Source organism: Elephas maximus, chromosome 1 (genome assembly GCF_024166365.1).
Source record: "Elephas maximus indicus isolate mEleMax1 chromosome 1, mEleMax1 primary haplotype, whole genome shotgun sequence".
Lineage (NCBI taxonomy): Eukaryota > Metazoa > Chordata > Mammalia > Proboscidea > Elephantidae > Elephas > Elephas maximus.
The window spans coordinates 109996801-110013165 of NC_064819.1; the positions used below are offsets into that span (position 1 = coordinate 109996801).

The 16365-nt window shown below is 43.6% G+C and overlaps 1 protein-coding gene across 3 annotated transcripts in view; it reads left to right on the top strand.

The window, feature by feature from the left end:
• RUNX2 (RUNX family transcription factor 2) overlaps positions 1–16365 on the top strand; it is a 232520-nt gene that overhangs the window by 87962 nt on the left and 128193 nt on the right. For 2 of the 3 annotated variants that reach the window (XM_049893435.1, XM_049893415.1), the window contains exon 2: positions 9933–10282. In XM_049893435.1, the coding sequence (XP_049749392.1) occupies positions 9933–10282 (350 nt within the window). Of the gene's footprint in view, positions 1–9404; positions 10283–16365 lie in introns of those variants that run through there. The other variant, XM_049893425.1, reaches the window with a different exon arrangement.

Here is a 16365-nt window from a genome sequence, read left to right on the forward strand (position 1 = left end):
CTGAGCACTGCCCACACTGCATCACATACGTTTTCATTTTTCTTAAGTATTTCCCTTGTGATTTCTTCTTTGATCCACTGGCTGTTTAATATTGTGTTGCAGCATGGAGTGGGGTCTCCTGGGGCATCGTGTTTGGGTGCATTGGCACCTCCTCCCAGTTTGAGTCCAGCAGTAGAATGGCGTGGGTTCGGCAACCCAGCCCCAGAGCCTGTATAGTCGTGGGCTGTGATCCATGTCCATTGGAAAAGAACGTATTCTGCTGTTTGGGGGTAGAATGTTCTATATATGTCTGTTAAGTTTAGTTCTCTTATAGTTTTGTTCAAATCCTCTATTTCCTAATTGATCTTCTGTCTAGATTTTCTATCAGTTATTAAAAGTGGTGTATCAAAGCCTCTATTATTGCAGAGCTGTCTATTCCAGTTGCTGTTAAGTAAATTCCAACTTACTGTGACCCTGTGCGTTGTAGGGTAGAACTGAGCTCCACAAGTTTTACAAGGCTGTTTCCTTTTAGAAGCAGATTATCAGGGCTGTATTTTGGTGCTTCCGGGCAAGTTCAAACTACCAACTTTTCAGTTAGTAGTCAAGCGCTTAACCGTTTGTGCCACCCCGGGACTCTGAGAATTGTCTATATTTCCCTTTAATTTTGTTAATGTTTGCTTCATATGTTTTGGGGGCTTTGTTGTTAAGTGCATATTTATTTATAATTGTTATATCTTCTTGATGAATTGACTCTTTTATCACTACATGATTTGTTTTTCTCTTGTAAAAGATTTTTACTTAAAGTCTATTTTGTCTGATATTAGTACAGTCACCTCAGCTCTCTTTTGGTTACTATTTGCATGGATTTTTTTTCTGTCCCTTCATCTTCAACCTATTTGTATCTTTGGGTCTAAAGTGGCACTCTTGTAGACATCATATGGTTGAATCATGTTTTCTTATCCATTGTGCCAATCTCTGCCTTTTGATTGGAGAGTTTAACTCATTTACATTTAAAGTTTTACCAAAAAGGAAGGAATTACTTCTATCGTTTTGTTATTTGTTTTCTGTGTGTCTTACACCTTTTTTGTCTCTCATTTCCTGCAAAACTGCCTACATTTGTTTTTAGTTAATTTTTTGTAGTGTAACACTTTGATTCACTTCTCATTTCTTTTTATGTATATTTTAAATTATTTTCTTTGTGGTTACCATGGGAATTGCATTTAACATCCTAAATGTTTAACAACCTAGTTTAAGCTGATATCAACTTAACTTCAATAACACACAAAAACTCATTTCCTATACCACTCTTCTGTATCCTTTTATCTTCTTGTTTTCACAAATTACATCTTTATATGTTGTGTGCCCAAGCACTTCAATTTATAAGAATTATTGACTATAGACAAGGATTTGGAGTAACAAGGAATTGGCTAGGAAGAAGTAAATAGAACCCTAGAGAATATAGGAATAAGAGCAGCCACTATCCCTAGAGCTGAAATAGAACAATCCAGTAAGAGTTCTTCCTACCCTTCCTGCCCAGGGCTGAGCTTTAGACATGGTTGAGGAGGGCACAGTTTTGGCTCACTTAAGGGCAGAAAAATTGCGCTGGTAGAACTTGCTTAAAGTATGCTCTCTAGGGTGCTTGGAAATCTGTTCACAGGGAGGTGTCTCACCAGAGGTGCTCTACTCTAAAATTGCCCAAGGGAGGAGGATGCTGTGGCAAGTTGCTGGCTGCTGGATGTTGTTGGCCACTGTGTAGTTCAGGAGCCTATTGATGAAGCAGCTGCCTGTGTTGTGGTCCAGGAGTCTGCTGAGAGAGCACAAGGGAACCAGGAAGAAACACCTTGTCCTCCTGCAATGTCTCCTCAACACACTGCCTACTAAAAAAAACTTCAATGCCAGTTGTTAAAGAAAAATATTTAAGGGGCCCAGATCTGTTTCACGGAGCAGATACAAAAGGTGAATTTGGAACTGAGAAGGAATAAACCGATAAGTGGTACACCTAAGGAAGAAAAATGATCTGGAAGAAAAATAGTGACTGATAGGAATGTGATTGAGGAAAAGATCCTGTTCAACAAAAAGCAAATTCAGGAGACTCATTTAAAGTCAGAGATGATGAAGGAATCATTGCTTGCAGAACTTGATCATGGCTAGATGGGAAGGAGAAAGTCTAGTTTAGGAAAGCCTGCGGGAAAACATTGGTGAAAGAGTTTCTGAGTATGAAATCCAGAAGAGCAAAATACTTAGGATGGTCATTTAGAACTGGCATCCACTAGGACTGCAGCTAATAGAACCAAGTTGGATCCTGGCTTTTTTTTTTTTTTTTTTTTCTATTGTATTTTCCCTACCTATCTAGTTTGTAAATAAAATTTCTCACACTGTGGAAATGCTGATTTTTTACTTTGTTAGATGACCTGAGAGTATTATGATTTACATTTTTCACCCTGATGGCAAGATGTGGGAAGGAAGCAAAAGATTCAGGCCATTGTCACCAAGTCTAAAGTGAGACTTTGGAATTGTGGGCAGTGAGAACAGAATTGGAGAGTGCCTTGAATATTTGGTGCCTTGATCAATAAAAACTGATCAAATTACTATGGAAACTTTTAGTTTTAGGGTGTTCTTAGATGTTTCATCACAAACCTCTGTAAACTTCTACATGTAACATTCTACTGCTTTTCAAAAATCACTTCTGACACCATAGCACAACTACCAACATCAAAGTCCAGAAGGCTGATTTTGGAAAATTAGTTTTAGCTCCTACTCCTGGGTAATAAATTAAAGCCTTTTAGAAATTACATTAGTCTTTTCAGATAACTAGACTGTCATTTTAGTAAGTTGATATTTTAGTCAAACAAAAATAAATACCTCTTTAGTTACCATTTGGGAAGAGCAATTAGACATACTAGACCATAAATGGACCATAATATTAGACCATAAATGTGGTTCGGAAAGATCATATGGTGTCGGCCTTTTTATTACAATACTGTACTCTCCTATAAGTGCCTGAAATGGCCCATGGGAAGGCTAACTAGAACAAGGAAAGGTTTATGATGCTAAACCCCTCCACTACTAACATTTCATCTCCTGTTACAGTCATGCAAATTATTATAGGTCCACTGACAACGGGGAAAAATTACTGAGCTTAAAACAAGTCAGACAGTATTTAACTATATAAAAATTAAAATGGAAAACTGTCACAAAGCTTTAGGATCACTTAATTCATTATGCTAACTTCGAAGTGTATATAACCAACCAGTTGTTGTTGAATGGAGTCCGACTCTTGGCGACCCCATCTGGGTAGTAGAACGGTGCTCCATAGGAGTTTTAATGTCTGATTTTGGGGAAGTAGGTCGCCAGGCCTTCCTTCAAAGGCATCTCTGGGTGGACTTAAACTGCCAACTTTTCATTTAGCAGCTGAGTTCTTAAATGTTTGCACCACCCAGGGACTCCCACGAGTGTGTATGGGACTTGTGAAAATTGTTGTATGTGTGTGTGTGTAATCATCTGTAAAACAATCTTGATGAAATAAAATGATTAAAGCTTTACCTATTTTTTTCATATTCAGACCACTTCAAAGTTTCTCCACTCTTTTCTCATCTATACAGTTAATGTTCTCCCACAATATTGGAAGGACAATGGAAGATACTGGCATACAGAGATGCATAAGGCAATTGTTCTTAAGGAACCCATGAAGAATCATTAGCTCCTCATTCTTTTCTCTCTAATTTGGCACATCCAAAATTATTAAGGGAAAAATATTTATTAGTCTAGTTGGTTGACATACATGAAAGGATCAGTTAAATGATGCATTTTTCACTTTTAAAGAACTAACCTGGACCTCATACCCACTCCACCCCAGTATCCTCTTTAATATCTACTCCTTTCTTAGTTATCTAGTGCTGCTATAACAGATATACCACAAGTGGATGGCTTTTACAAATAGAAATGTATTTTTCTTACAGTTTGTAGGAGGCTATAAGTGGTGCAGTGGTTAAGAGCTCAGCTGCTAACCAAAAGTTGGCAACTGGAATCCACCAGCCACTCCTTGGAAACCCTAGGGGGCAGTTCTATTCTGTCCTATAGGGTTGCTATGAGTCAGAATTGACCCAAGAGCAGCCGGCTATTAAGGAAGCTAGAAGTCCAAATTCAGGGCACTGGCTGTAGGGTAAGGCTTTCTTTCTGTGTGATCTGGAATAAGGTCTTTGTCTCTTCAGCTTCTGTTTCCTGGTTCCTTAGAGATCTCCATGTGTCTTGGCATCTATCATCCCCCATTTTTGCTTGCTTAATCTGCTCCTCTTATATTTTGTAAGAGATTGACTGAAAATACACCCCACACTAATCCTGCCTCATTAATGTAACAAACAACTCATTCCCCATTGGGTTTATAACCACAGGCTGGTGGAGTCAAAGTGCCAACTTTCTTGTTAGCAGCTGCGGTCTTAACAACTGTGCCACCAGGGCTCCAGCCTACTTACAGCCTCCTATAAACTGTGAGAAAATATATTTCTATTTCTTAATGCCATTCACTTGTGGTATATCTGTTATAGCAGCACTAGATAACTAAGAAAGGAATAGATATTAAAGAGGATACAGGGGTGGAATGGGCATGAGGTCCAGATTAGTTCTTTAAAACTGCAAAATGTATCATTTAACTGATTCTTTCCTGTATGTCAATCAACTAGACTAATTTTTTTTCCTTACAATTTATAACAAGTAATTTGGGGGGAGGGGAACAATTCAATCCGTAACAACTCCTTTTTCTTTTCCTATTTTGCCAGGGTCCTGCATCTCTTTTACTTTATTTCAGGACAGGGGTCAGCAAAATTTTCCTGTAAAAAAACCAGATAGTAAATATTTTAGGCTTTGTGGGGCATACAATCTTTGTCACAACTCTGCTGTTTTAGCATGAAGGCAGCAGTAGACAATATGTACAGGAATGAGCATAGATGCAGTTCAGTAACAGTTTATGGAAACTGAAATTTGAATTTCACATAATTTTCATGTATCACCAAATACTATTCTTCAGTTGTTTTTTCCAACTACTTAAAAATGCAAAAACCATTCTTCGCTTGTGGGTTGTACCCAGGGGCAGATTTACCAGTGAGCAAGGTACGAACGGGCATTGATGTGGTGAAATTGTGCATTACAGATTAGTAAGCACAAATAAGTCCATGTATACCTTGCTTATTGGGTAATCCATCCCTGATTGTACTAAAACAATTTCCAGACAGGTTTGGTCCATGGGGTATAGTCTGATGACCCCTGGTCTAGTTGCCATATTGCTTCTTTAAGCGTTGAGTAACTTGCACTTAATCACAGCCCAAAGGAAAATCCTGTAAAGATGGTTTTGTTTATAAAGTTTCCTCAAATGATGCATTCAAAGCTTTAGGCATCAACAAACTGTCCATAATTATCTACCGCGCATCTGAAAGGTTGTCTCACTTTATTAGCTGGTCCACTGAAAGATACTTTAAGATTTTACAGTGACTTTTTCACTTTCCATCATAAAAAAAAAAAGTATATATAAAATAACGTCTAGGGGATAGAACAGAAAACCTGAATGAAAGAAGCATGGGTTGCTTCTGTTCTCAGTCTGTGGATTCAGTTCTCTGTGTAGGTAAATAACCTCTTTCACATCTCGCTTTCTTTGTCTGGAAAGTCAGAATTGCTAGGTGGTGTTACTGAACAGTTACAGTCAGTGTTAAAGGACGTAGAAGGGAAATTGTGCTGGTATCTTTCAGATGAGTCGTATTTTCAAAAAAATGAATGTTCTTTCTTATGGTATAATGGCATACAAAAAGATGAGTATTTCTGAAGAGAAATCTACCGGAAGGTTTGCTTTGAGCATTTTGGGGGTAGAAGAAAATCTAAACTCAAGGGTGTAATCATGCAAGCTACAGCAAAAAATACACATACGTAGAATTTCATGGTTTCCCTATGTGCCTACTATTACCAGGAGAGGTTCAGTTCAGGGTCTGTAAAATTTTTTTCTTCTTTTTTTAAATGTAACGCTTTGAGCCAAGACATCATCAGTTCCAGGCTCAGTCAGTTTCAGTTGAAAGTGTAAATGTTCAGCAAGAGGATATTTTTGAAAGGAGACTGAGAATCTGCTGTGCCAGGTACCTGAAACTTTGTTAGGGTATTCAGTGGAAAATTTCATTTCCACATTATAAATAACTGTAGGATATCTTAAGGGATCCAGAAAGAGTAACTTTCAAGAGCTGCTTATATTAGTTTCACTGAAATGTGAAATGGAGGAAGGATGCTGAGGAAGGCTATAAAACTGAATTACCGGATGTGATTAATTAAAATAAATAATCTCACCATTGATCAAGTAGCCCTGAAAACCCCCATTCAGAGTAACTGTCCACTGAGGCCTGCATATTTCGCAATCCATCCCAATACTCCTATTGCAGTAACTGACACAGAGACGTGACAAAACAGCCATGGTGAAAGAGAGAGGAAAAATCCTCTAAATGATTACTAAGATGATCAAACTGCCTGATAATTTCTTATTAAAAAAAAAAAAAATATCCCCTGGTCACCCACATTTGAAATATTGACATTCTCAGCGTCTTCAAACTTCTTGGGAGTTCCCTGTTCTGTGACTTCCTTGGGAGGACAAGGTGGCAAGAATCTGTCACCCACCATGGTAGTTACAGAATTTCTATTTCCCTTTAAAGGCCAAAATAATCCACTTCCTGTAACTCCCCCTCTCTTCTACAGACCCCACGATTTAAAAACAAAACAAAACACAACAAGCCAGAGATCTCTGTTAGACAGTGGCACAACCAGCCCCAAATAAAACTGCCCCTTCAAAAGGCAAAACAAAATAAAAATCTGTGTGTGCGAGTTGGGTCTGTGTATTTAAAGGTGCCAGTGTGTGGATGTGTGTCTGAGTGGCTGTGTAAGGTATGAGAATTAAAAAAATTTTTTTTTTAAGTTTTTATGGGGAAGCCTGGCTTCCCGTCCCGGGTCGGTCGCCTGCGGCTGAGGAAGCTAGACCCGTGTGCACGCCTTTGGTGCGACGGTGTCCGGGGTTAGAGCTCTCCCCTGTGACCGAAAAGATAATTAGAAATCGCACCCGCACCAGACAGCTCAGCTCCTCGCTGCGCGTTCAAGTTCGCCCGGATGAACCGGGTCTTGCACACCGGCGACGCCCGGGTAAAGTGTCCAGTTTGCCAGGAGCGAGGAGGGGTTGGGAAGGGGGTGTCAGGGCGGGCAGTGAAGGATCGCTTCTCGGCGTCACCGAAGGTGGAGGTGGCAGGAGTTCTTGGGTAGGCGAGGGGGTGGGAGGGGCGATGCAAAGAGGCTCTCGTCTGTAGGGGGATTTCGGGGAGAGGCGGGAACGTGGAGAGAAAAGTGGGAAAGGGAAAGACAGACGAGGGAGACGTGGATGAGTGAATTGAGAAAAGGAAAGGTAAAAATAATGCCCCAAAGAGGAAGAACGGAGCAGAGTCCCCTGACCGCCATCCTTTCCTCCGCGGAAGCGCACCCCCAGCCCCTCCTGCCGTCTAGAAGCCCCTCTGTCCACCGCGCATCTCTCCAGATGGGCAATTCTGGTTTCCACATGACGCAAACACAGCCCTCCACGTCCACCCTTTATATGAAACAGGCTTCGGAGTCCGCGACAGGCACCACACACTCCTCTTCCGCGTCCCTAACGCCCTCGAAGCCCTTCTAGGCCCCTTCAAAGGCGCTGACCCCAAGCGCGGGCTCAGCGAGTGGTGGCAAAGTTTTAAAAACCCGAGAGGGAGGGTCGTGACAGGTCTCCACCACCGCGAAGGAGGCGTACGACCTTAGCAATGGAAACACTTATTAATGGGTATGTAAATCGTCTTTAATAAGATGGGGCTGGTGAATGATGACCCAACCATCTTTCTTCTTTAAAACTGCATTATAATTTTTTTCATTTACTTTATAAAATCACTTATTATTGTGTCGGATACCCTATTAGCAATCTTTGAAACTTTAGCAACTAATAATTCTATTTGTAAACATGTTTTCAAGCTTCGGAAGGCTTAAACCAGCTTAACAAAAAGCAAGGAACGTACCAATACGCAAGGCAGGGGGCGGGGGGAAAAGCCCCTTGGTCCCTTCTTGCGGGTGCAATAGCCTCAAGCGGATCTCCCGGCTTCTGCGGGCGCCGCACATTGTTTTATTTGTTTTGAAGGCTCAGAGTTTGAGGCTGGTCGGAGACACCCACGTGCTTCTGACTCTCATCAGCGTAATGATCGCCCTCGCCAGAGTCGTGTCTATATAAACCACAAAAACCTAATCATTAGAAATCCCAGCCTCCAAAAACCACATTTTAGGTAAAAACTGCCGCTTTTTTTCGCGCTCCTTCATCCTTTCGACCACAACTTTTTGGGGGATCCAAAGTCGCTTTTTAAACCCACATTGGGAAATAAATACATAAATAAACAGCCATTGAAGCATTTTGAATTTTTTATTTTTAATTTTTTTCCCGGGAGCGGTGGGGAAGAAAGTTAAGACGCTAGACTTGGTTTTAGATGCAGAACAGACTGAATAAAAGATGGAAATTCATGGAAAACTGCTGGGTTTTAGCCTAGCAAGGGTTTTTGCAGTTATTTTAATCACCAAGCTGACAGTTTTCCAGTCCTTTAAAAAACTCATCCTTGTTCTCTAGGAATGGCATGTTTAACTTTATAAGAAAAAAGTGTCCCGTCACCCACCTGAGTTTCTAAAAACTATTTTGACAAGGCCCCCCCCCATTTTTTGTGCCACTTGTGACCAACAAAACAAAACAAAAAAAACCCAAACGCTGCAAGATTTTTCTTTTCCCCCCCGGAGCCGCTCCGGCAGAGGTGGGGGTGGGGTGCTGTGGGGAGGGTGAAGAGCTCTGAGAAGTCAGCGCAGACGCTCAAGAATTTTCCTTCCTCCTCTCCTGAAGTTACACCGAAAAATAACGACAGTCAGAGCAGCCCGCGGCTCTCTGGCGTCTCAGCTTCAATCTCGTCTAGTCAAGAGGGGTCCCTTGTCTTGGGGGGGGGGCGGCAAAAGGACACGACCAGGCCAGATCCCCCTAGACTGGGGCCGCCTATCTCGGTTTCGGAAGCTGCGCGCAGCGTCCGGGGGGCTCCTTCTTGCGGCCGGCGGGCGGCGGCAGCGGCTGCGATTCGCAGGCTCGAGATCCGCTGTCCGGAGATCCGCTGCCCGCGATTTATCTCCTGGCAGACACGTTCAAGCGCGAGGGACGGGGGAGCCTTGCAAATAGCAGGAGGGAGTGGATGCAAGGAGGTGGCGGTGAGAGGGAGAGAAGAAGGGAAAGGCAGGAGCCGAGCCGGGGAGCCAGGCTGGCAGCCGCCGCAGGAGGAATCTGAGCAAGCAGCCGGCGCGGGGGGTGCGGCGGCCGCCGCGGAGGAGGCGGAGGCGGCGGCGGCGGCGGCGGCGCGGGCGGGCGGAGGCGCGGACGCCTGCAGCTGGGCAGCTGCGCGCGGCGCGGCGCGGCGGTGGAGGGCAGCGCGCGGCTATGCCGGCTCCGGGGCTGGACTTCTGAACCCACCCCACGACACCGCCGGCCTCGAACTGGGAGGGGGCGCCAGCGCACCCAGGACACGGTGCCTCAGGGGACCCCACTCCACGCTGCAAACTCAGGCCCCCCGCCTCCCCGGGCCATACGCACCCCCGCGCCCGTTCGCAGCTGCCATCCCGGGAGTTTCAAGGGTTCCGGCAAAGATCTGCGCCTCCCGGGTCTCCCTACCCGCCAACCCGACTGCGCCGCATCGCCACCGCTGGCCCCATCACACTCCGCTCGGCAGCCGGCTCCAGCGAACTTGATCTCTCACCTCCTCGGCCCCATCACCTCCATCCCCTTTCCCCCCGTCTCGCCTCCACCCCCCCAATTTCCTCCTCCTCGCCCCTCATTTCCACCCTCCTCCCCCTCCCCCGGCCACTTCGCTAACTTGTGGCTGTTGTGATGCGTATTCCCGTAGATCCGAGCACCAGCCGGCGCTTCAGCCCCCCCTCCAGCAGCTTGCAGCCCGGCAAGATGAGCGACGTGAGCCCGGTGGTGGCTGCGCAACAGCAGCAGCAGCAACAACAGCAGCAGCAGCAGCAGCAACAGCAGCAGCAGGAGGCGGCGGCGGCGGCGGCAGCGGCGGCGGCGGCAGCAGCGGCGGCGGCCGCCGTACCCCGGTTGCGGCCGCCGCACGACAACCGCACCATGGTGGAGATTATCGCCGACCACCCGGCCGAGCTCGTCCGCACCGACAGCCCCAACTTCCTGTGCTCCGTGCTGCCCTCGCACTGGCGCTGCAACAAGACTCTGCCCGTGGCCTTCAAGGTAAGAGGCTGCGGCCGCCCCCCGCCCCCGGCCCTTCGCCCCAGGACCTGCTCGCCGGTGTCTTAACGCGCGCCAGGGCCGGGGCCCGGACGACCTCCAAGGCCTCCCGTCTGGGCGGCTCTGACCCAAGGCACACCGGTCGACCCTGTCCGTCCGGTGCCCCCGGCGTGCTCGGGGCGCAGATCCCGCTTCCCTTTCCCACCTGTGCCGCAGCCACCCGGACTTTAGCGCTCGGCCCCTTTACCTGAGCATCACCCCTCGAGCCTCCCGGCCTCTGCTGTAACCCTCTGCCCTGAGCTGTCTCCCGTCTCCTTAGGAGCCCCCAGGTGCCCACTCTGCGCCGTCGCCCCGACTTGCCCCACCCCGCCCCCTTCTCCGGGGGCGAGGATTCCGGCACTCTCCCTCTACACCCTTGCACCCCTTCCCTGGCAGCCCGGCCGACCTCGCTTCGCGGGCTGCGGGCACCGCCCCTCCCCGGGGTCCGGTGCAATCCCACCCCCATCCCATCCCTCCGCTCGGAGCCAAACGCCCCTCGGCTGGTGTCCGAGCCGTCTCCGACCCGCTTGAGCCCCTGCGGCCCCGGTCCCTCCCGGGCTCGGGGGCCGATCTTCGCGGGGGCCTGCGCCGGGAGTTATCGCCCAGGGCGGGGCGCGGGTTGCAGGCGACAGCTCGCGGGCCCTAGTACCGGTACCTAGGAGAGTCCCAGGCAAACCTGGGGACTCGGGGACCGGAGGGATTGCAAGACCCAGGCATTTGCTCTGTTCGCTGACCCACGCCAGTTCCCTTTACCGGCGAGGAAGGCGGGGCCGCCGCGCGCCCGAGGCGGGGGAGCTCGCTGTCCGGGGCGCTGGACCCTCGAGTGCAAGGAGGCGCCGGCAAGGGGAGGGGCGCGGGGGCTCGGGTTGCCTCTTCCCGCCTGGGCCGAGCTCCCCTCTTTGCCCTGCCTGGGAGGGTTGAGGGAAACCTGTGAAACGTCTTCGGTTCGCCCAACTTGAAAACTGAGGTGACATTTTTGCAGATTTGCTTTATTATTACTTTTAGAGTACTTAAATGCCAAAAGGTCATCTCGCCCCTCCTTCTGCTTCCCAAAGATAGTGGGTGGCTCCTGGCCGCGCTGTGGGCGCAGAGGGAGTGACCCCGGGGGCCCGAGAGCGGTTGCCGCGCGCCCTGCGCCCGGCGGCCTCCTCAGCGGATCCGGCCCGTTAGTTTGAGGTCGGGTGTCAGTGGCGGAGTCGCAGGCAGCAGCTCGGCAGGCTGAGGATGTAGGGTCCGCAGCCTCTCGCAGTAGCCCGAAGGGTTTCCAGAATGCGGTCGGGATTTCCCTGGGCAGCTCTCGCCAGGGGGAGACGCGGAGCCCCCTTAGCCAGGCGCGCACTGGATTGAAGGGGAAATGGGTTACCGGGCTGTCCACACTCGCAAGACTAGACGCCGGCGATAGAGAGGGAGGTTAGAGAGACAGGGAAAAGAGCACTCAAAAAAGCCGCCTCTGGCCCTGACTCGCCTGGGAGTTTGAGGAGGTCGGCGTGGGGCCCCAGGGCTCTGGGGTCTGTGGAGAACACGCTAAGCAGGGCCTTGGGGGAGGGAGAAAAAAAAAAAAAAAGGAATCTTGCCAGTTCCTCCATTGCGGACCCTGGGGCCAAACTCCCATGGGCCACTGGCAGTTCTCAGTTGTTGATCACACATCTCTCCTCCCCCCGCCCCACGAACCCATTCAGATTCCGTGCGTGGGTGGGGTGGAAAGAAAGGGGAGCCCAGGTCAATTAGAGCTGGTTATCTTGCTAGTTCTTATATCAGAACAGAAATCAGAATGAATTGTTGTGGAAAGGGGATGTTGCGTTCTGGGGCGAGTTTCATTTTGCAGTTGGCTCAAGTAATTTTTTTTTTTTAACCGTCACATTTCTCCTTTTATAAACCACCCATTTTGTAGGTTGGTGTTTTCTTTCTTGAAGTATGGAAAGCTCAGAATAGGTTTAAATTTACTTATAAAAGGTATCTTTTGAAATGTTCATTGCCCAAGGGCCCAGAAATTCCTAAATTAGCCTTATATGAGGTTGGAAATTTGTTTTCCCCAAAACAAAACACACCTGGATAAAAACAAAGAATACAAATGTAGATATTTTGCCTATACAGTGCCAGAAGTCAGGTTAGGTGGGTTATAAGGATAGGTGCCTACATTTTAAAAGATATGATGTAGATGTTTGATGCTCTATATACTGTTTTTCGTGCTAAATATGTTTAAGTATAACTGTCTTGGGCTTCTCTCTTACACTTAAGATGCTGAACTGATAGTGAGCAGGAGTATTTTGAATGGAAAGGATTTTTTTTCTTTTGGCATAAGGATAGAATGCAATTTAGTTTGAGCTAGTTCTCAGATATTTTGGATATTATCTTCAGGTTTTCTCACTACCAACCTGTTAAAATTCTTTCGAAAATAAATTGCTTTTGTTACTATATTAATCATCCTTATTGTTAATTACACCAAGTACATTTTTTGTTATTTTACTTTTAAACCCACTGCCGTCGTTTACTTTTAAGCCATACATAAAATGTAGAGAACAAGTAGCCATATTAAATGGAGTATTTTAATTCACGTTAATTAATCTAAAACTTGACTCTGTCACCATATCTGTGTTTGGAGGAATTCAAATAGTGGATAAAAACTGGGCTCCACTATATATAGAAGTTTTGTCTCAGTGCTAAAAAATATTACGTAGATATTTGGGACATCCAGATTTTGACAGTTGCTATTGTTTTCATCTGAATGTTGAAAAACAACCTCTCTTTACCTTACTTCCCTGATAATAGCCTGAGAGCAGTAGACTTTCTGCACTCTTACAAATTAATCAAATACATCTGTAATGAACAAATAATATAAAGAAGGCTCAGTTTTGAAAGTGGTGACAGCAATTTGGCTGTCTTATTTACAGCTATGTATAAAATAAGTTTTAGTGCTGTGGAGCAGTTAGCAGATAGGTAAATACATTTTCAAGTGCACATAAACACAACATACAGGACTTAAATGTTGAGAAGTCTGGTGTTCAAATCAATATAATAACTATTTATTGAACCCACGTCTTATGTCTGTGACGCTGAGCTCGGAGCTGTAGAAATCAGAAATGAACTCATTAGACTGTGTTTTGGTATGTTAAGATAGTATTTCAAAATGATACTGACAATGTATTGTATTAAAATATAAGTATTAGTGTTCATCTGATCTTGTTTTGGGATTGTGTAAAAATACTCAATTCAGTTATACTGACTTGACTTGCGTTATACTGATGTAAAAATGCAAAAAAAAAAACTAGTATACTTTTAAATATGGAAAGTTGTTTATTAGCATTGTATTTTTAACAAAGCTCTGCAGTCTTGAAATATTCAGTTCCCCCAGGTGTCAAGGAAATGGAAATAAATATTTTTAACATTTCTTTCAGGTGTATTTCACTGAAAGCTTAAAATAGTTAAAATATACTATTAGAGGATCCTAGACCCTTTCTGTCCTAGATAATTCTAGTGACAAAAAAGCAGTTTGCAAATTCCGTTCATTGGTTGATGGTCAGGTAGAAATAGTGGAGAGAACATGTTAACCCAACATCCAGTAGCACCCTTACAGTGAGGGATCTGTCAGCATTTCCACTGTGAAGCCTGGTGTTCAGGGTTCATAACTCAGTTGCTTTAAATAACTTCAAGCTGAAACACTATGCAGAAATTTTAAGTCCAGATGTACGTTTTAAAACTAAAAGTAGTGCAAGCCTGTTGTGCTGTTTTAAGTTACAGAACACTGAACTATGTATGTACCAGTATCGTATGTTTTTCTGGCAATGTTAAAGAAAGAAAACCCATTTTTAGATAAATGACCTATTACTCGTAGCTGATTCTGTATCTTTAATACAGCTACCTTTTAGTATTTGTCTAATGGAGGGTTTCAAAAGGATTGAGGAATTTCTATTTGAAAATAATTTTTTTCATCAAAAAAAGGTGTGAAATGAAATACTTGACACTCGTAAGTTGTATTTTTCTTACATATTTAATGATCAGATTTTGTGTCTTTTAATCTAATTATACCTAAAGAAGGGAAAACAGGTTATTATTAAACTTGTTAAAAACTTATTAAACCTAATATGAATTGTTATGTAAAATTATGCAAATTGTAATAGATTTCAGGTTGTATAAAGACAGATTTTTGTTATGCCTTTAAATGCAATAAAGGTTATTTGAAGTTAAAAATTTCAAGATCAGATAGGGTAATCTGAACAAATGAGTTTGGATGGAAAATAAATATTTAAAACATTTAAAAAATATTTGGAAACAGCTATAGTAGATATCTTTCATTATTTTTTTCCCTTGGCATTGCTGTTTGTATCTTTTCAAAATTCTAGAGGATCTGTTGTGAGATGATCTAAATCAGCTTCACAACTGAAATAAATTACCATCAAAATTTATTTCCTTGACATATTTTAAAAATTATAAAATGATCCATTATCTTCTATTTACTTTTTTTCTATAATTCTACTGGATTTTCCTAGATTTGGGGTTAAATTCTAAAAATTTGCTATAATATTTGTTGGAACTTTTTGATAAAAACTTACCAATTTAAAGTTATTTTAAAATAATTACCATAGAATAGAATTTGCACTTTTTGCAATTACTGTCTCACCCTTCTTTTTAATACAAAGAAAGAGTTGATCAGATTCTATCTTGAAAAATAATTATATTTCAATTGTACTGTAAGTAAAAGTACAATGTGCCAAATGACATTGGCCTGCAAGAGTAATTGGTTAGTTAAGACTTGCGCTCTATCCGTGGAAATGTCATAGGCAATTTTAACTTCCATATTCTGAGACCACAAAAACAATTTTAAGGGTCTGAGTTAATTCTCCATTGCTTCTCTTTTAGAGTAATTCACAGTTACAGTCAAAAGGAGTCTCATACAAAATTTAATACCATTTCTAGAATTAAATGTCCTTTTAGTTTATTTTGTACAAACTACATATCGTATGATCGGAACGCTAGTTATAGTGAGGGGTGCTGAGTAAAGGAACTTCTTTCTCTATTCTGAGGTGCCAGGACAGAAAATTACTGCCCTCTTTCCCATGACGTGTCTTGAATTTGTAGATTTAATATTTTAAAAACACCTAGAAATTTAATTGTTAAGGTTTCATCACGAATTACTCTGTATAGTACTTTCATATTAGATAGGATGGAAGCAATTTTTAATTCATGCTTATTCCTAACTGGTTAAATAGTGATTTTTTTGACTGCCCTCTACCCCTAAAAAATATTTTCTCATTGCTTGGGTTTGGCGCAGATCAAATGTGTAAAAATTTCTTGATTCTTTTGGTTTGCTTTTAGATAAACACAGTTAAGAATCTCCAAGGGAAACCTTTTAGCTTCAGAGATTTACTTTTTTTTTTGTTCGTTAACCCTCAAACATATAATTACACTTTTGATTGATATAGAGTCAAATACAGTACACCTCCCCATCCTCTTTTTATTTTCCTCAGAAAAATATTGGGCAGCCTGATTTGCTAGAGTGAATAGCAGAAAAAGACAATATCCTCGGCCATTAAATAGAGTCCAGCCCTAACAGGAGAGGCTGTCACTACATGGTGTTAGTTAGCATCTTGATTTTTTTTTTTTTTTTTTTGCAGGCCACATTCTAAGCCTCATAGAAGACTCAGAGAACTTGTGATTGTCTATCTGTTCTGTTATTAATTGTAATACGTAACACATACCAATATTTAATATGGTCATTACTATGTAGCTTAAGCAAAGTAAAATGAATTTATGTATTTTACTCTTAGGGAATCTTTTCTTTCATATTTTCCCATATTGAACCAATTTTCCTTTTCTTCTAACTAAAAAAAGCCCATTATGTTAAAAATATGCAGTAAAATAATAATGTCCCAAAGCTCTTGAAAACTTTTATAATGGGACAGATTTCTTTATTTTTTTCTGAAATTTAGCCAGACTGGAGTGAAACCCAGCAGTCATCTTAGATCTCTCAACACCCCCAAAGAACATCTCAGGACGTGATGTGAAGAATTACGTATTAAATTGAAACCTTTAGGGATGTTTATAAGTAA